The sequence below is a fragment of the Neolamprologus brichardi genome, chromosome 15 (genome assembly GCF_056152115.1).
Source record: "Neolamprologus brichardi isolate AB-2024 chromosome 15, ASM5615211v1, whole genome shotgun sequence".
NCBI lineage: Eukaryota > Metazoa > Chordata > Actinopteri > Cichliformes > Cichlidae > Neolamprologus > Neolamprologus brichardi.
The window spans coordinates 28,454,068-28,472,108 of record NC_142118.1 but is presented as its reverse complement, the minus strand read 5'-3'; the positions used below and the strand labels follow the sequence as shown (position 1 = coordinate 28,472,108).

At 39.7% G+C, this 18,041-nt stretch overlaps 1 protein-coding gene across 1 annotated transcript in view; it reads right to left on the bottom strand.

Annotated features, from left to right (window-relative positions):
• Positions 1-2,445: 2,445 nt before the first annotated feature.
• The window catches only part of slc16a10 (solute carrier family 16 member 10), a 30,286-nt gene continuing 14,690 nt past the window's right edge, over positions 2,446-18,041 (bottom strand). Inside the window, exons 2-6 of the mRNA XM_006796231.3 lie at positions 15,133-15,277; positions 13,118-13,541; positions 7,570-7,713; positions 7,048-7,276; positions 2,446-5,897 (exon numbers count right to left, since the gene is read on the bottom strand). Coding sequence (XP_006796294.1) covers positions 5,668-5,897; positions 7,048-7,276; positions 7,570-7,713; positions 13,118-13,541; positions 15,133-15,277 — 1,172 coding nt within the window. The 3' untranslated portion in view covers positions 2,446-5,667. The remainder of the gene's footprint in view (positions 5,898-7,047; positions 7,277-7,569; positions 7,714-13,117; positions 13,542-15,132; positions 15,278-18,041) is intronic.

The following is an 18,041-nucleotide window of genomic DNA, read 5'->3' as shown; positions in this document are numbered from 1 at the left end:
ATCGCTTCGCTTTGTTTATGAGCTTTTCAGTACCCTGAAATCATGGCAGAGTAAGACCTCTGTTTCCACTGGCTGTTCACAGCTCAAGAGCACCAAATGATCCAGGGCTGCACCTGTCATAGTAGTAGTTAGAAGCCTTTTCTGCCTGGCAGTAGTGAAAGCACATGGCGCCATCTAGAGTTTGTACCAAGTAAACTGGCTGAGCACAAATAAAAACCAAAGCATGTAAGAACTGTTTGATTACTTGGCAGCAAAGTTACAATAGGTCCAGGCTGCTGGGGGCATCCCACGATGCACTGTGTGTTTCTTCTTCACTCAATCCTCCCTCAGCCTAGTTCTGCTGGAGGGTTTTTCTTGTTAAAATTGAGTTTTTCCTTCCCACTGCCCCTAAAGCGCTTGCTCATAGGGGGTCATATGATTGTTGAGGTTTTCTGTGTATTACTGTATGGTGTTTCCTTTACTATATAAAGCTCATTGAGGCAAATGTTGTTGTGATTTGGTGCTATATAAATAAAACTGAACTGACTTCAAAGACCTGAATTTTAAAAATCCTCTTTTCTCCCTTAAACATTTCAAGTCCAACATTCTTTTGTAAATTCTCAGCTATGTAGAATAACTGCTAATGCCAATGCATTAGTGCATATAAATATTATATTTGACCTTATTTATGAACTACAATTTATACAATCTTATATTTCCTTAAGAACAAGAAGAAGAATGTCTTTTAATTTCAAAAGTATTGGTAACAATAGCTCTCAGATAAATGTCAAAGCTATTACAGATACTTGTGAAATTGTAGTTATTTAGTAAAATACTCCACTTTAAATTAACTTCTTCGAATTAAAATACCTGACGTAGCCCTCTCACTGTGGTGTGTTGGAGCCTGAACACCTATAAGAGAGGTTCTAATAAGAAATTGCAGTAGTCTGGCCTGGACATAACAAGTAAGCATAGAAGAAAACATACAGGAGTCAATCTTAAATGTAAATCTTAAAGGTTTTGCAGTGTACTTCATGTGGCAGCATGATGTGGTTTTGTGGGAGCAGGTCTGGAACACTTGTCACATATTTTCTGATCTGTTCTGCCCGTTCATGCAGAAGCACGCTGGGACCATTCAGAGAGGAGCTTGCAACAAGAAGGAGAGCAGCTGAAAAAACACACTGAACACACACGATGCACAACAAGGAACAACAAGCACTGTAGGAAAAAATAAAGAGCACAGCAAACACTGTCTGTTGTGCTAGCTGTTGGGAACCTACGGTGGTTCTTACTTGCTGTGATATGAATTTTCAGTCTCCTTTTATGGCTTTGTTTTTTTATAGAATAGCAAAGTGATTGGTATCAAATCCTCTATCAGAGTTGCCCATACGCTCTGATGCTGACTCTGCATAGAATGCTGCACAGAGTCCACCGTCAGAGGCCATAAAAAGATTATGACTAACCTACACTGGTGCTGTTCCTGTGCTGTGATGAACTCTAAATCCTGACTGAATCAGGTGAACCCTCTTGGGATAATATGTTACTGTGAGGCCTATATGATATGAAGGGACATAATCATTCATGACTTTGTAAAGTAGAATGAGGATTTTAAATTCAATTCTAGGTTTAACATGGACTCAGTAAGGAGAAGTCAATATGGCAAATGTGATATTTCTACCTGATCTCTTCTAGAACTCATGCTGTGGTATTTTAGATCATTTGAAGGCTTTTCAGGGAGCCTGATACTAAATAATAACAGTCCAGACAAATATTTACATTTGTTTCATGTGTCCTAACCCGGGCAACAATGACGCCAGGGTTCCTCACAGTAGTACTCGGTGCCATTATATTTATTCTTCACATGGAATTCATCTATCCATCCTTAACTGCTTGTTCTATTCAGGGTCATGGGGGGTATTTAAATTTAAATATATATTTTAAAAAATGTCTTGTTACCTTTTGTCTCACACTAACACACTCTATCCCAAACGTCTACTGCAGCTTGTTTGAAATTAAACACATGACTGGATATACTGGTTTGATAGACGCCCTTTAGGAAAAAAACAAAAAAACATTACAAGCCCCTTATCTACATATAGGACATTCATTAGCTCCACATCAGTACGTGCTCCCCACCCCCAGGCAGTGCTTTCTGACTGTTAAGAAATCCTGGTTCCTTTACTGAGATCCATAACCTAATAAAAGTGCAGAGAGTATATAACAGGCAGAAGGACTAAATCTAGACAAATCATCTAATCACACACGCTCACACAAGGTGAAAAGAAGATAAAGATTATTAGAGAAAAATTGTGAAGGAGTGGCATGTCAGTGTCTCACAGGTTCAAAGGTATAAAGTGTTTTTGTTCATGTTCAGTTTTACTGCACTTGATTTTACATCTTGATTAAATGAACTTCAGTGCTTTCTATGATCTATAGGCATAAATTAAAAAAAAAAAAACAGATAACTTAAAAGTAAATATTTTTACTGTTTTTAAAATGATTAAAATTAATTGTGTTTACATACATTGCATATACTGTTGTTCACAACACATCCTGCAACAGAGGAAATGTAGACACATTCATATTTAAGAACACTTTTTGGGGAGAATACATGGAAAAGGACGGAAGCAGTAAAGATGCAGCAAATAAAGCCAGTGGCTGGATTAGATGGCAAAATAACAGCAACTAAATACTGTTAGGCTTTGGTGTGTAAACTTCAGCAGATTGTCTCAAAGATTTTGGTCTAAAGTAATCACCAAGTAAAAATAAATCATGCAATTTAAAACAAAGCATCTCTTTGGTTGGCACATATCATTTCTAGAGGCACATATGACCGAACAGCTAAATAAAACAAGTAAAAGAGCGAATAGAGTGCAATGAATACATACAACAAAGCATTCATATTCATATATGGCAATGAGAAATTACTCGAGGCTCTCACAAATGAATAGCACTATGATGGCACTCCACCATAAAGAGTCATGCACATCATAAGGATAAGACATGTGATTTAAGCATAGTATTGGAAATGCTGAAGGTTTCAGTCACTTTGTGCATTAAAATAAAATAGAATAAAATAATGGCAACATGTTTTTCATTAAAGAGCAAAGTTAAGACGTATTCACGGTGACAGGACAGTACAGACAGGGAGCAGAGCTCTGCTATCATCTGAGGTAGCGGGTCACAGGTCTGCAGAGGAAAAAAAAACACTGACCCACAGCATTTCTATGATGGAGATTCATTTCCCTGGCGGCGTGAGTTTTCCAAATATGCAGTCCACCGCAGTCAGTGATGGGGGACATCACTTGGTTCACTGGCACTAAATAGGGGGCTTTGGGCAGGCAAATGAGGGCAAGCAAACATTTCATTTGTGCACAGTTTGGTCTTCAGTCAGTTCATTTAAGGCTTTTAACAACATGAAAGTCTCCAGAAGTGAAAAATAAATAAAACACAAAACAGATACCTTTCTACTGAATGTCATTGAACTGGACAGAGTTAATAATTAATGGGACTGATGGTCACATAGTCAATTATTAGTTAGACTCACGTCCACAATTCAAACAGAGGAGTCTCTGAAATGATTCAGTAGAGTGAGTAGATCATACAGAGGTGAAGGAAAATGCACAATGTTTTCTTTGGGCCATTTAAGAGATCATCTGACATGAACTGGTCAACTGTTAATGAATGCTGCACAATTTAAGTATGAACTCAAATATGAGAGAAAATTACAAGAAAATGAACAAAAACGGTCCCCATCTGGCAGTAGGCTTTGAGTTAACAAAGGAATGAGGATTCAATTAAAAAGTAACATCTTCCAATTTCTTCGAATGTGCCCACTCAGCATGTTGCTAAAACAAAACCCACTCATGCCCTAACTTGGCCAGTGACCTAGAGTTCAGTTCAGCTCTTCATCCCGCTGTCTTTGAAAGAGCAAAGTAATCAACAAACTGATGCAGTACATCAGATACACATGGCCAATGTAAGTGGTGAATGTCTTCTTATGTGCTGATAGGCTGAAAACAGTCAACAAAGTTTTAAACAGATATGACTTGATGATAAGTGAACTTTCACAGTGGCTAGAAGTCCTATTTTTCCTACTCCAGACTAATATTTTCTGCCTGCTTCCAGTCTCTGTGCCTTTTTTAGGATAACCAGTTGCCACATATTTACTTTCTAAAACTATTTCTTTAAATATAACATCTAAAACACTGAGGAGGTTTGATTTAAAGCAGCCTCTTTGAATGAATCAGTTACAGTAGCAGATTAACTGATGACACAGTTGCAGGGGGCTTTATAGAACCCACCCTCTTTATGCTTTCATGTTTGTATAATGTGATCATTAATAATTCAATAGTGGTAATTTTGGAAACACAGTGCAGCATAAATTCTGGGATGCTCCACAGCATGGGATCAAGAGTGGATAATAACCTTAACCCCTTAAAGCCTGAAATATAAAATAATTGCAGGAAAAATCTTGTTTACTGAACCATCAGACAAATTTGTTTAAAAATTAAGTACATTTTAATTATCTTATATGACTTTTAATTTGTACCATATATTTGCTACCTCTAGTATTTAAAAAATGTATTGTGCAGTTTATTTTGAATTTTTCAAGGAAAAGAATTACGGGCTCAGTGTGGTGAATTTAGAGCTTTTGGGTGCCAAGCTCTGCTTGGTGAGTTAAACAGCCTTTAAATGATCAGATTTCCTAGATCCAACCTCGGAAGGGAAGCTGGGTCAGCATCTCTGACAGGACATATTTTATTGTGCTTCCCAAAGCTGCATCCTTACAAGCATCTTTACAGCTCAGATTCCAGAGTCAGACAGAAAAACCTAGACTTTTTAGAGCACTTCTCTGAGCCGATAGTTACTGTGTGTCTTTTAAAACACCAATCATTGATTAGGGATGCACTGACTGTCAAAAGGACCGATACCAGTACATATATCAACGGTAATACAGATACTGGTACTGAGACAGATATTGATGTCTTAAAGAGCATCTGGAAGCCTGCAGATAACAGTATTTGTATTAGTTTTTGTTGTTATCTAGTTCCCGGTTTGGTCCAGGAAAACAAATATAGCATATTATTTCATTTGTGTCAGGGTTTTTTTTTTCAGCTTTTGTTAACTTTTAGGCAGGACATCAGTATATGCCAATTTATTTTCAGAAATGCTGGTATCAACCAACACCGACCGCTGTATCAGTGCACCCCTAAAACAGATTACATAGCATACTGGAGGACATAAAGATGACAGGGTTAAATATAAATCTTTGGCAGACTGGTTCATTATGAACTTTAATTTAAATTAACACCATAAATTGTTTCCTATGTTTTTCTGTAAGCCCAGTGAGAATGGCTGCTGACAGAGTTGATCTTGGACACAGTACTGCATGCCTAACTCTTATTGTGACAAAAAAAAAAGTCCAGTTTTCCCCATTTTCAGCTACAATTTCAAGCTTGCCTGATGTAAGATTAGTTCAGTCTGATGCATAGTTCTTCAGGATTACATTTACGTTCAGCTTCAACATATGACTCTGATATGTTTGAACACTTTGGCATTTTTTCCTACTTAAAACAGTCTTCAGTTAAACACAGATATGCACAGAGTATCTTAATACTATCAATGAGCAGCAGCAGCCTCAGTCTGACCCCCTGCACCTCTCTGTCAGTCTCTCTCTAGGGGTATTTAGAGGACAGACTCTCCTGCTTTGTGTTGCACAACTTCTTGAGCCTTTTCATGATTCATCATCTTCTGGTCAGCGTCCTGCTCCCCTTTCACGGCCTCCTTTTTCTCTCTTCTCTTGTGCTTGGCTTCCACCCAGGGTATCAGACACAGCAAGGCCCCGCCAATGATCGGTGGGACTCCTGCTAGGTAGAAGGCCATGTCGTAATATCCCATTTTGTCCCTCAGATAGCCTGCAACCAGATAAAGGGGGGAAAAACGGTCAAATAAACACAGCTAAAGGTCAATGTTTACGATCACATCCAAATGCAAAGAGAAACACAAGTGTCAGAACTCCTAAACATCACAAGATTAACAGCTGGTGCTGACCAAGATGTCATTGACTTTTGTCACCTGTATGGCTCCTTTACATATGTAAACTCTCCTAATGAAGATGGCTTCCAGCTCTAAGCATTTACCTAAAGAAGATCCTTATCACATCACTTACCCTGTGATGTTTTGGGAGAGGTAGTCTAAAAAGTTAATTGAACAGCCACACACACACACACACACACACACACACACAACTGATTGTCTTCCAGGAAGCCCTCTGCACATGAAGCTCACGTGAGTAAATGCACATGCTAGCAGTAAACCTTTAGTGAACCTTTGGTCACCTTTGGCATCCAGCACTGAAGAAGTCTCGCATTTTTTAAAATCCACATGTAAACAGCGTCAGCTAGAAACATACACACACACTGATTAGCCACAATATTGAAACCACCTGCCTAGCAGTGTGCATGTCTCACACCTTTCAAAGCATAGCTATCGGGCATCCTACAGATGCTCAATCGTGCTCATGATTGAGATCTGGGGAATCTGAAGATTAACTGAACACTATGAACTCTTAGCAATGTTCCCAATGGTGGAATGCATTATTCTCCTTAAGGAGTCAGTGATATTAGGAGATGTTCTTGGGAATGCAACTCCCACGTAACTGTTTCCAGCAGAAAATTGGCCCAGGAGTCTGTTGGCTTGTCTTATAATGCATCTTGCTGCCACCTCTTCCCTGTGTAGATAAGTGCACACACTGGCTCACATGATTCATCAGACCAAGCCATCCTCTTGATTCATGATCCAGTTCAGAAACTCACATGCTCAGTGATCCTTGTGCACTCACCAGCTCACTGAATGTCCTTTTTGTAGGTACACATAACTACACAGTTGGAATTACCCCAACGAGGATATATATATAAGAGTATGCATGTGCTAGATTTTTGAAGCTAGTTAAGGCCAAGTGACTAAACTGCCATATTATTAGATCATCAGTTTAGTGTGGGCATGTGTCATATGTTCAGGGGTTACCTGAGCATGATCACAAATTTCAGTTTACTCCTGCTTTACCTGCAATAGGGGGGCCCACAGTCATGGGCACAGACATCAGGCCTAGCAGGAAGCCAATGGCCTGGGACACATCTTTGGCTCCAACCAACTCAAAGGCGATAGGTGCCATGATGCAGATGAAGCAGCCGTCAAACAGTCCCATCAGCAGGCACACTGCGATAAGCCCGCCAAACACATTGCACAGGGGGATCATCATGGACATGAGACCGATGACGAAGAAGGACGCCACCTAAGTAGAGAGATTATTTTGTTAATTGTTATGGTTTAGTACACTCTATATATTCAGATTGGATGCAAAACCAAAAGAAACCCCTCATTTTACTTTAACATTACACGAGAAGGCTCATGTAATGTTAAATCTTCATCCCCTATTGTAAGACCTTTAACTGGCTTAAAGGTCTCACTGTGCTATGATCCTCACATGATCACTAAAATGCTATTTCAGAGAGTTTTTAATGGTCAGAACTTCTGCATTCAGACAATGTAAATCTGCTTACACGACTGTTGAGGCCACACACTCACTTGCAGGAACACTTTGTTGACTCCGCTAATGTAATCCGCCACTATGCCGAAGATCAGTCGGCCAATGCCAGATGTTATACCAATACACATGAGCAAAACTTCCTTATTGGTGTCCTTTCCAAAACGCTCCTCCACGTGTTTCATCTGTGGACAGTAAATGAAAGATGAACACAGCTGTTTCATTTCTTTAGTTTACTGCAGTTATATGATGCACAGTACAGCACATTTAAAGAATTACAATACAAACTGTGAAACTGCAACCACTGACTAAAACCTCATTGGACAGTGCTCTTTGCTTAGTCATTGTGGATTTGTGTGTTAACTACATAAAGATATTTGCCTGAGATCTAACCTCACTGGACACTTAACTAGGTACACCTTTCTGGTACCGGGTTGTACCTCCTTTTGCCTTAGGATTACTTAAATTCTTCATGGCAAAGGTTTACCAAGGTGCTGCAAATATTCCTCAGAGATTTTGGTCCGTGTTGCCTCGACAGCATCGCACAGTTGCTGCAGATTTGTTGGCTGTACATCCATAATGCAAATCCCCTGTGCCACCTCATCCTAAAGGTGCTCTATTGGATTAAGAGGAGGTGGCTGAGGAAGCCATTTGAGTACAGTGAACTCATTGGCATGTTTGAGAAACCAGTTTGATGATAAAAGCCAGGAAGGAACCACGCTTTCACAATTTTGGTGACTCTGCCAACCTGTAGCATCAGTTTTCTGTTCTTGGTTGACAGGAGTGACACCTGGTGTGGTCTTTGTTTTTTATAAGTCTGTCAGCACTGTGCTGCACTCCTGTGGAGGCATATAGTTGAATGAAGAGAGAGAAAATTCACTCAACTTTTCACTCAATGTATCTTTTACTTCACATTCTGCATGCGTTTTTCAGAAATCTGGGGTTGAATGGTTTTGCAGAACTGGGTTCAAAAAAATGTCTGGTTTTACAAATCCTTTTATTTATATGACAGCAGCCATATTTCAGGCAACAGGTCAGTTTGTTGTTATCATATCATCAGATCCTTTTATCTAGCTTGTCCATATTTCAGTGCTCATTTGTATTTCAGCTTCCAGTGAATGCCGTTTTCTAGTTTACACTGTCCAGATGTTGGCTTTCCACATTATCTCCTGTAGCCACGTCATTCCTACTGCTAAGCATTAATCTGCGAGGACCGAGAAGAGAAATAGGGGCGTGCTGTGTTTCTACCTCCAGGCAGTGTGCAGCAGACTTCTTCAAAGGACCTGCTGTCTGCTGATGTATAGACCCATCACCATCACCCCCTACACTTTCTGGCAGTCACACATACATCCCTAAGACTTCTGGAAGACTTACATTCTTTGCCAATGTACAACAACATGCTCTGTCTTTAGGAGGGAAGTCTTACATCCAAGAAGCAATGCTACACACATCTTTGTTTGTTTGTATAAGTGTCAGGAGATTAACTTATGATACACACACTCAGTTGAGGCTGACCAGAGGGAGGATAGTTTTAAAGTGAAGTTAGATGTATCTTGAACTTTGCCACCTAGAATTCTGCTTGGAAGGTTCACGTGACAAACGTGCTGCTCCCTCAATCACACAATCACATTATCAGACATAAACCAGTGGACAGTTGATAATTGTTGAAATTTATTGCTTCAGCCTAGCCTTCTGAAGGTGATTGATATTCTTCATGTGTCATACCGTAGTGAATACCTTATGGAGAATGTGGTTCAGTCAGGAAAAGCAGACCAAGAGAGTCATATAGCAAATATGTAAGATAATATGGAAGTGTATGAGTTACAACCTAGCATCACCTACTCACTGCCATGATGAGATCTATGATACCAGCCAACTATCAGTCAAACAAAGATCCTTTGTTCACAGCTATATAGCTGGTAAACGATCCTGGATCTTTTTTTAGACAATTCCTATCTGACTCATTCCCACATTATCAGGTTAGGTTACATTTTCAAAGCTTCCTGCTCCAACCGATATATAAATGTAAAGAAAAATAAAGTGGTTCATCTCATAGATTCTCACCCAGCAAAAACAAGATTTTTGACAAACGCATGCATAGCTGATGACATTACATTAAGCATAACAACTACAGAGTGTTCACTGAAGTTCTCAGTAACCTGAGCTGCTACTTATGACTAGTTCAGATGTCTAACAAAGAAATCTATAGTTGGTGGATTTAGCAACGTAACAAACTAGAGCACCTTAACACAAAATACATTTAAATTATAGGGAGAGTTTTCCCCTTTAGAGCCCCACTGTGCACCAACCCAACCTTCCCACGTGCTGTCGTTCTCCTACTCTCTCGCAGATGTGTAATGATCATCAAACATCCAGCCCACACACTGCAGCCCTGCAGGTGTTCCTCATTAAAAAAATGAAACAAGCTTATTTTAAAAGTAGACACAGCTATCTGAAAAAAAGTATGGCTCTGAATGGTCCTTTATGGTGTTCCATGATTCAGTTATGTTGATTCAGGAAAGGGAGGACATGGATTATCTGTCTTGATGATAAGATCAAACTTTCTAACATATTGGCCTTCAGCAAGTTGCATAATTTTTACAAATTCCTTTCCCACTTTGCACTTGGCAAAGCAATAGCATACCTTTTATCAAGCCATTTACAGAGCAAACACAAAGGCAACTTCTTTTTTCTCTAATCAGCAATAAGTTGAGAACTGGACTTTACTCTTTAAGTAAAGAGGTAAGCAAGATGAAAAACATACGTGGTACTAGGGCAAGGCTATTTCAAAAGGCCGCGCTCGGCACTTTGCTCAAGGAAATAGACACTATAAAAAAATAAAAAGTATACAGCTGTTTGGAGGATCTGACAGGACTCCGTTCCAACAGGCCGAACAATATGCTGCTGGACGCATGTTTTTCTGTTTTTCCATCCCACAGGGCTGGGACTTTAGGTGCAGGTAGGGGGGAAGAATGGCTGCTGAGGCTGTTAGTCCAGTGCTGCTGCTGAGGCTTCAGCCAAATCCAAGTGTTATCCCAGTCTGTGTAGCAGACATGAGAGGTGTTGGGAAAACACAGGCATTGATCCACAGGACACTCTGATCTCCCTCCAATAACAAAGTCACCGTCTCCAAATAAACAGTCATCTCCTGAGTCTTTCCAGTACATACAGGCTCCCCTTCAGCAGCCCTCCCAAGACGTTTTCTCTAAGCTCAAAGTTTCCTATCTTAAAGCAGAAATAAACACTGATTTAGGGAAAGCGACACATGTTTACGGAACTGCAGATTTAATCCTTCTTCCATATTATGCCACATTCACCAGGACCACACAGCTAAATAATGAACACATGCAAAAAGAGCCAGGCAACCCACACTACAAAATCAGCTGACATCTACCTGCCGAGACTGATTTTCTTTAATCATGTTTTGTTTTGTTTTGTTTTTAATATGTCTGTCTTTGAGAGTCAGGGCTCTTTGCCAATGCTGTAGAGTCACACTATATTGTATTTGTGTTGTTGAAAGCACTGAATAGTTATATTTCAAAATGGCTCAGTAGTTCTACAAAAGTATCATTGTATTAAGAAAGGTGAACTAAATATCTAGTAAAATATAATATGTAAAAGTAGCCCAAAATTGACCATAAGTGGTTAGGTAACCATATCACAATTACACACAGAGGCCTTTATTACAATAAATTCCAATTTATATTTCATTTATATTTGTGCACAAATACATTAGCAAACTGTGTTTGTTGAGCTATTCTTTAAATGCGCCATCTTAAGCAATTTGGCCTTGTGTTCATTTTAATTGCATACATCAGTGTAATTGCATTGCGCTGATGGACCCATGGCTCTGCAGGCAGTGCAGGTAACTATTTTTTAAAAAACATTAAAATGCAGGGAGACCTCATCACCGTTTAGCATCACCGCTGGCGTCCACCAAAGCTCAGCCCTGTCACCCATGCTGTTCATCCTCTGCATGAACACAGCGTTGGCCAACCTACAATAACCAATACCTTGGACCCTCCTTTACGCAGACGATGTGGCACTCGCAGACCCAGACCACCTGCCCCTACAAGAGCAGTTGCAGGAATGGAAGGACCAGCTGAAAGAAAGTGGAATGCACCTGAACACCAAGAAGACGGAATATCTAGAATGTGGCCCTCAGATCCTGGGATTGATCCAGATCGACGGCCAGGAGTTAAAGAAGACCGCCCAATTCAAATATCTCAGGTCCCTGGTCTCGGCGGACGGCGAGACTCTCCTGGATGTGCGCTCACGAGTCAACACAGCATGGCTTAAATGGCGTATTTTCACCGGCATCCTGTGCGATAAGAGGATGCCTGAACACCTTAAAGCCAAGATCTACAAGACAGTCCTATGGCTGGTGGCCCTATATGGAGCAGAATGCTGGCCAGCCACCAAGAAACACGAGCAGATCCTCACTGCCATGGAGATGAAGATGCTCAGGTGGATGTCTGGGCTTAACCCGCCCGGATTGTGTGACAAATGAAGATGTTCGAAAATGACTCCGAGTTGCCTCAATCGAAAAGATGATGAGGGAAGCATGCCAACGGTGGTATGGACACGTCATGCACAGCAAGGAGAATTCGGTGTCAAGAAAAGCATGCAATAGTAAAACTGTAATCTTTGTGCCACTTTTGTGCATTTGTATCGTGCCAAATAAGCCGTGCGCAGAGCACCAACATTCCTACTGGAATCTCCATCATTTCAAATCATTAAGGGTCTCACGAGGCAAGGTGTGAACTCTTTATGCGACACTGCTCCACCTTGCCATCATGTGAATTATTACAGCCACATATTACACACACACATATTAGAATGACTGATAGTCCAATGATGACTCTTCTCTCAAACCATGTTTCCAAACTGTGAAGATTAGAATTCTCAAAGGAGTGCCCTCTCTCTGTTTGAGTGCAGATGTTCAGCTGAGTCTTGTCTTGAAGAGCTAGCTCTCCTATCCTGTGCCATGCATCAGCATGCACTTAGCTGTCTAGCTTGTGTTTAGATGTTTTGTCCTTGGGATTATAGTGATATTGAAGTGCACACTTGGAGAAAATTCGTCTGATATAACACTGGTGCACGTGAAGGAACTCTGGAAACGTTCTCAAATGATGTGTTTTTCTGTCTCCTTTTGCATCCTCCCTTAAATACATTTTTTTTATTTATCACAGTTGCCAAAAAACAAAATATTAAAAGACAGTAACACTCTGTGCCACCACTGAATGTCTGGAAAATCCTGCCATGGTTTCAACTTCCCTTCCTCTCCCCTTTCACAATTCTGTTATTCACATAGCTGTTATGAGTTTTGATGACTGTGCTGTTGAAGCTAGCTAACCTCTCACCCTTATTCCTTGTTAAACGCACCAATAATGAGATCCAGAACCCAGGAGTAGGATAGTTGCAAAATCACACTGTGGAATCTTGGAATTGGCATGCTCCCATATGTCAAATGGATCATTACCAACCCCTTGTTTGGAGGGGAGTGAACGGCACATACACAAACAGTAAGTATGAATGCCAGCATAAATATTATTAACACAGCAGATGAAAGAAGTGATAAGTACTTACCAGATGAACATAAGGCACAAAGTAGCCATAGAGGGCAGCGGGAATGCCGAAGGCCCAGATGCGATATCCCCACGACTTCCAGATATTGACGTTGAAAATCTGTTTTAGGTGTGAGCTGCCTGTTTGGGAGTCTTTCGGTTTGACCGGCAGCAGGGGCTTGTAAGTGAAGCCAGCCAGCATCAGCACAAGCATGAGGATGCAGAGGACACGCATGGTGGAGTATAGGCCTATGTTTTTCAGTAAGGCGGACAGCACAAAGGGCATAGCGATCGTGAAGACGCTGCTGCCGGCTGTTACAATACCATTTACCAGGCCAAGGCGCTTCTTAAAGTAATGGCCAAGGATGACCAGGCTTGGCTGGTAGGCAAAAGAGCAGCCGCAGGAGAACACAATGCCGTATGTGAAGTACATGGGGCCCAGGGACCTAGGAGCAAATAAATAACATCATTGGCAACATTCAGAGTTGCCAATTCATCCACAAGATATTTCCCAGAACAGAATCAGTTCTTAGCAGCAGCAACTATAAAATAAGATGTCAAATGTCTTTAAAGGTAAAAAAAAAACGTTGTTTATGATACTGATTTTTGTTTCAAGAAGCTTTATCACGTATTAGGTTAAATTAAATGCAACGCAGTAACACAATTCTCATTCACATAAATCAAATACAGAGTAAGTCTCCTAACTCGTTCTCACATTAAGTTAATTTGCTATAACTTCAGTGACAACAAACAATTAGTTTAAATATTTTTAACACATTATGACACATTCTAACTGATGGTGCATATTGGTTTACATTGTCAGTGACTCATAATTATAAAAGCTATCATTTTAAACTAAGTCATTTTACTATTTCATGAAAACTGACAGACAGCATGTTGCTGCCACCAAATTCAAAATGACCTAATGCCTTTTCCTTAAAATAGTACATGTTCTTAGTTCCACTGTTAATAAAATATTTTATAGGTTTATGAGCTTTGCCAATCACTGCATTCTGTTTTTATTTACATTTTATACAGGGGCCTAGCGTTTTTGGAAATGGTTTTGCACACAGTGAGTTTCAAAGTTCTGTTTGGCTTAAATAAATATCTAAGTGCCAATAGCAGTCACATAGTAAGTCTGCAGCCTGAGAATTCAGCTTCCTGACCACAGTTTCTGTCATTTGACCAGCTGTAATTCAGCAGTTTTATTGCTTACTCTAGTGATAAAGTGTGTGCGTTGCACTTGTTGCGTTGCTTGAACCTCATATGACTGTGTGAGTGTTTTCTCACTTGTAGGCCACAATTAGATTCTAGGTCATTTTTACCATGAAGTCATTATTTTATATAAAATGTTTTGTTTTGGGAGAAAACTGACTGACAAAACAAACTGACTCATCGAATTGATCAAATAAAATCAGGCAGACCACACAGTCACACTGATATTTATTTTTATTTTTACCATTCAATTAACCAACAGGACTACGGTACAGTCCCCTTGCTCTCATTTTGAAAGTTTCGCCAAGTGAACAGAGTCACCGAGTTTGACCTCTTCACTATGTTTGTGATATTGGTATTTGATATTTAGGGTAAATGTGTTGTGCTGCAAGATACAGTCCATCCAAGACATTTGCGTTTGACTTTAGATGAGTAAATGTCTTGTATTTCATTTGTTACTTAGTACTAGTTAGCATGTGTCTATGCAATTTGCCCTCACAACATGCAGCCCAAAATGTTAACTTAGAAGTTTCTAAAAAGCATGATATATTATATTTGTGGAAACCATATAAGAAATCATGGGTGCCTTGTTACTGCCCCAAATACAATCTTTTTCAGTGGAAAACACTGTGTATGCATGGTTTGTCATGTGACAAAAAAGTGAAGCGAGACAGGCCTATAATACAAAGGTTTTGCCTGTACGTGCTAAGTTAAATAACAGTTAAAAGGTGCTACAAAAGAATTATACATAAAGCAAAAGCATGCTATCTTAGGAAATGTAAAAAAATTCTTATGCAGTTTTGAGTTGGAAAACTTCCTTACGTGACAAAGGAGCTACCCAGTAGGCCGACCAGACCCACAGCAGCACCACCCACTGCAACAATTCTGCAGCCGAGCATGTCGGTGAATATGCTGACGATGGGAGAGCAGAAGAAGATCATGCCCATGGAGAGGGAGCCCACCCATGCTGCAGGAGACACACAGTGGGAAGACAGAATGAATGTCATGATTCTATTATATTTCAGTTCAATTCAGTTGAATTCAATTCAATTCAGTATTATTTATATAGCGGCAAATCACAACAACAGTTGCCTCAAGGTGCTTTATATTGTAAGGTAGACCCCACAATAGTAGAAACAGGGGAGAAAAAAAACACCTTGCACAACTGTCTCCAGGAAAATACTTTACACTACAGACACTAACCGCTAAACAAAGGGTCATGTTGCAATAACAGAACACTATTGTTTCTGTATCGATGCACACGTTTACTCAAGGATACACACACACTGTACAGCTTACAAGGCAACCAGTCATCACATGCCTTACCAACGTCATGAGTTCCCTTTTTTACATCTTGGCCATTTTACTCCTGCTGTACTTTGTAATTGAATCTATTGAACTTAAGCTTTACAAATGCTTCTTACGTACATAGTCCATACATTTACACATTCCTTGTATGATTTCCTTCGTAGATGGAAAAGAAGCAAATAAACCATATGGTGACAGAACACACAAGATACAAAATACATTATTATTAATTTTCAAATACTGAGGTCGTTAGTAAGTCATACCTGTGAGCCAAAGGTTCAAGTTTACTCTAACTGGCATCAGTGAGAGGGGACAATCATAACATGGTCATCTCAGATTAACAGCTCCGGCTGTGCAAGCCTTACTCACCTGCTGTTCGAACTGTTTCTTTGCAAAAGCCAGCCAATGAGAAGAAAGTTCATTTTAATGCAGGGAGAAAGCCAAAAAAGTGTTTTAGACAATGGATGGACCCTTAAAAGGTAAATAAGAATTGCTGTGAACAAAGCTATTCTGTTAGAGTGTTTGTCATGACTATAGGGAAAAAGGCGAGAGTGACATGTTTTTGTACAAATGACTGCTGGGAACTGGGAACTTTCTCTTTAAGACATCACACATCCAATACCAGATAACAATAGAGACCAGAAATGCCTTCAGGTGAACAACAGGTCAGTACATGTGACACAAGCCATATAAAAAGTTGTTGACTCTGAAGCTAAGTCAGGTGAAACTTGTGGGAAAAGACCAACTGGAGCGGGAATGCTTTTGTTGTCTGTTTTTTACACGACTAACAGGAAACCCTTGTGTCAAGTTTCAGGGTTGTTGCTGGGATTTTATTCTCCTCACCTCACCCCATGCTGGCAGAGTATTAAGCAATCTCAGGTTTCCAAATGAAACAGATGCTATGAAGTTCCAAAGAAAAACACCAGTGTGGTTGTGATTTTAGGATTAATCTGGACAACACTGTCACCAGCTTCTCCCTTTTTAAAGTCACACTTGAGGAGATGTGTTTATTTCAGTGTGCCAAGAGTTTACAGTCAGCCAGCAACTGAGAGGCTTTATTGCTCACTGTTTAAATTAAACTGTCCACAGTTGTTTGACACCTAGTGGTCCCTGCGAAATGTGGCAACAGTTATTTTAATTTTATTTCTTGTCACAGTCACTTTTTTACACAACAGCAATTCACCATGATAGTTTAGATATTTGTCATGTAAGGATTAATGTTGTAAACACTAAATGCACTTATGTTGTTAGGTTCTGTATCAGTTTTACAGCCATTCCGTCATAAACCAAAGTACAAATTAAAACTTTGGCCTGATAACAAGGATGGACCGAAAGTCAGAGGAACACATAGTCTTTATCATTCGGGGGAACTCCCAAAGCTTCTTTAGAGTTATTCCAGACAACACAGTAAGTCAGAAAATGTTCACTCTAATAAATGCCAGTGAACGAGAAGAAGCAAGAATCCTTCAAAAGCAACAGGAAATTGCTGTTGTGCTCTTCTGGCTGTCTTGATTTAAAAGCATTTATGCTTCAGACAAGAGAAATTCTAGATTAAAAACAATGTCAAATCAGGATTCTCTGTGTCCCAGTGACATCCACCTCTAGCTACGGGCACTGCTTTAAATACTAGGAGACGAGTTTCCCTAAGTCATCCGTCTGCTTCGCTGGAACCCCCCCCCCCCAACTCTGAACCCAGTCACCCCACAACAACTGAACCTTGAGACCTAGGAAACTGCATAATACACCTGTTATCCACAGAAAACTGCAGATTTTAAAACTCAGAAAGCCTGTGTATCATTTGAGGTAACTACTTTGGGCATTCTTGCCTGATTTTCCCTAACAACCCCAAGAACTTCTGTAATGACACCATGCATCACGTGTTGTTTTGAAGGGGGGGGGGTCTAGTTTTTTTTTTAACAATAACTGAAATGTCAGTGTTTTTTTTGTTATGCTCAGTTATGCATTTGTGCAGTTTTAACTCTAATTTCTAATATTTCAAGCTAACTATTAGCTGAGTAGCTTAACGGCTCAATAAATTTATTAATTTAGAATATTTTGGCCGTTTAGTCATGACTTTAAAATTATTTTTAAAAAGTTTCTTAACTTTGTTTCAAGTACTGACAAATAATTACCACTGTTCACCCATTAATTATAATTAAACATCCCCTGTGCTATGTGCTGACAAGTTTAGCTATAGCATGTACGTTTATAAGTTCATGTCATTTTTCTTTATTTTCCTTCCTTAAAACAAATATATTTGTTTTAAGGATATATATATTTATCCATCTCTTTAATCCTAATTTCTATGAAACATCAAGTGAGATCACTGCACTGAATGCCACAAACGGAGCACTGAAGACTTTACTTAAATGTATGAATAAATTCAAAGGGTTTGCATTTAAAAAAGCTATTTGAAGAGTTAT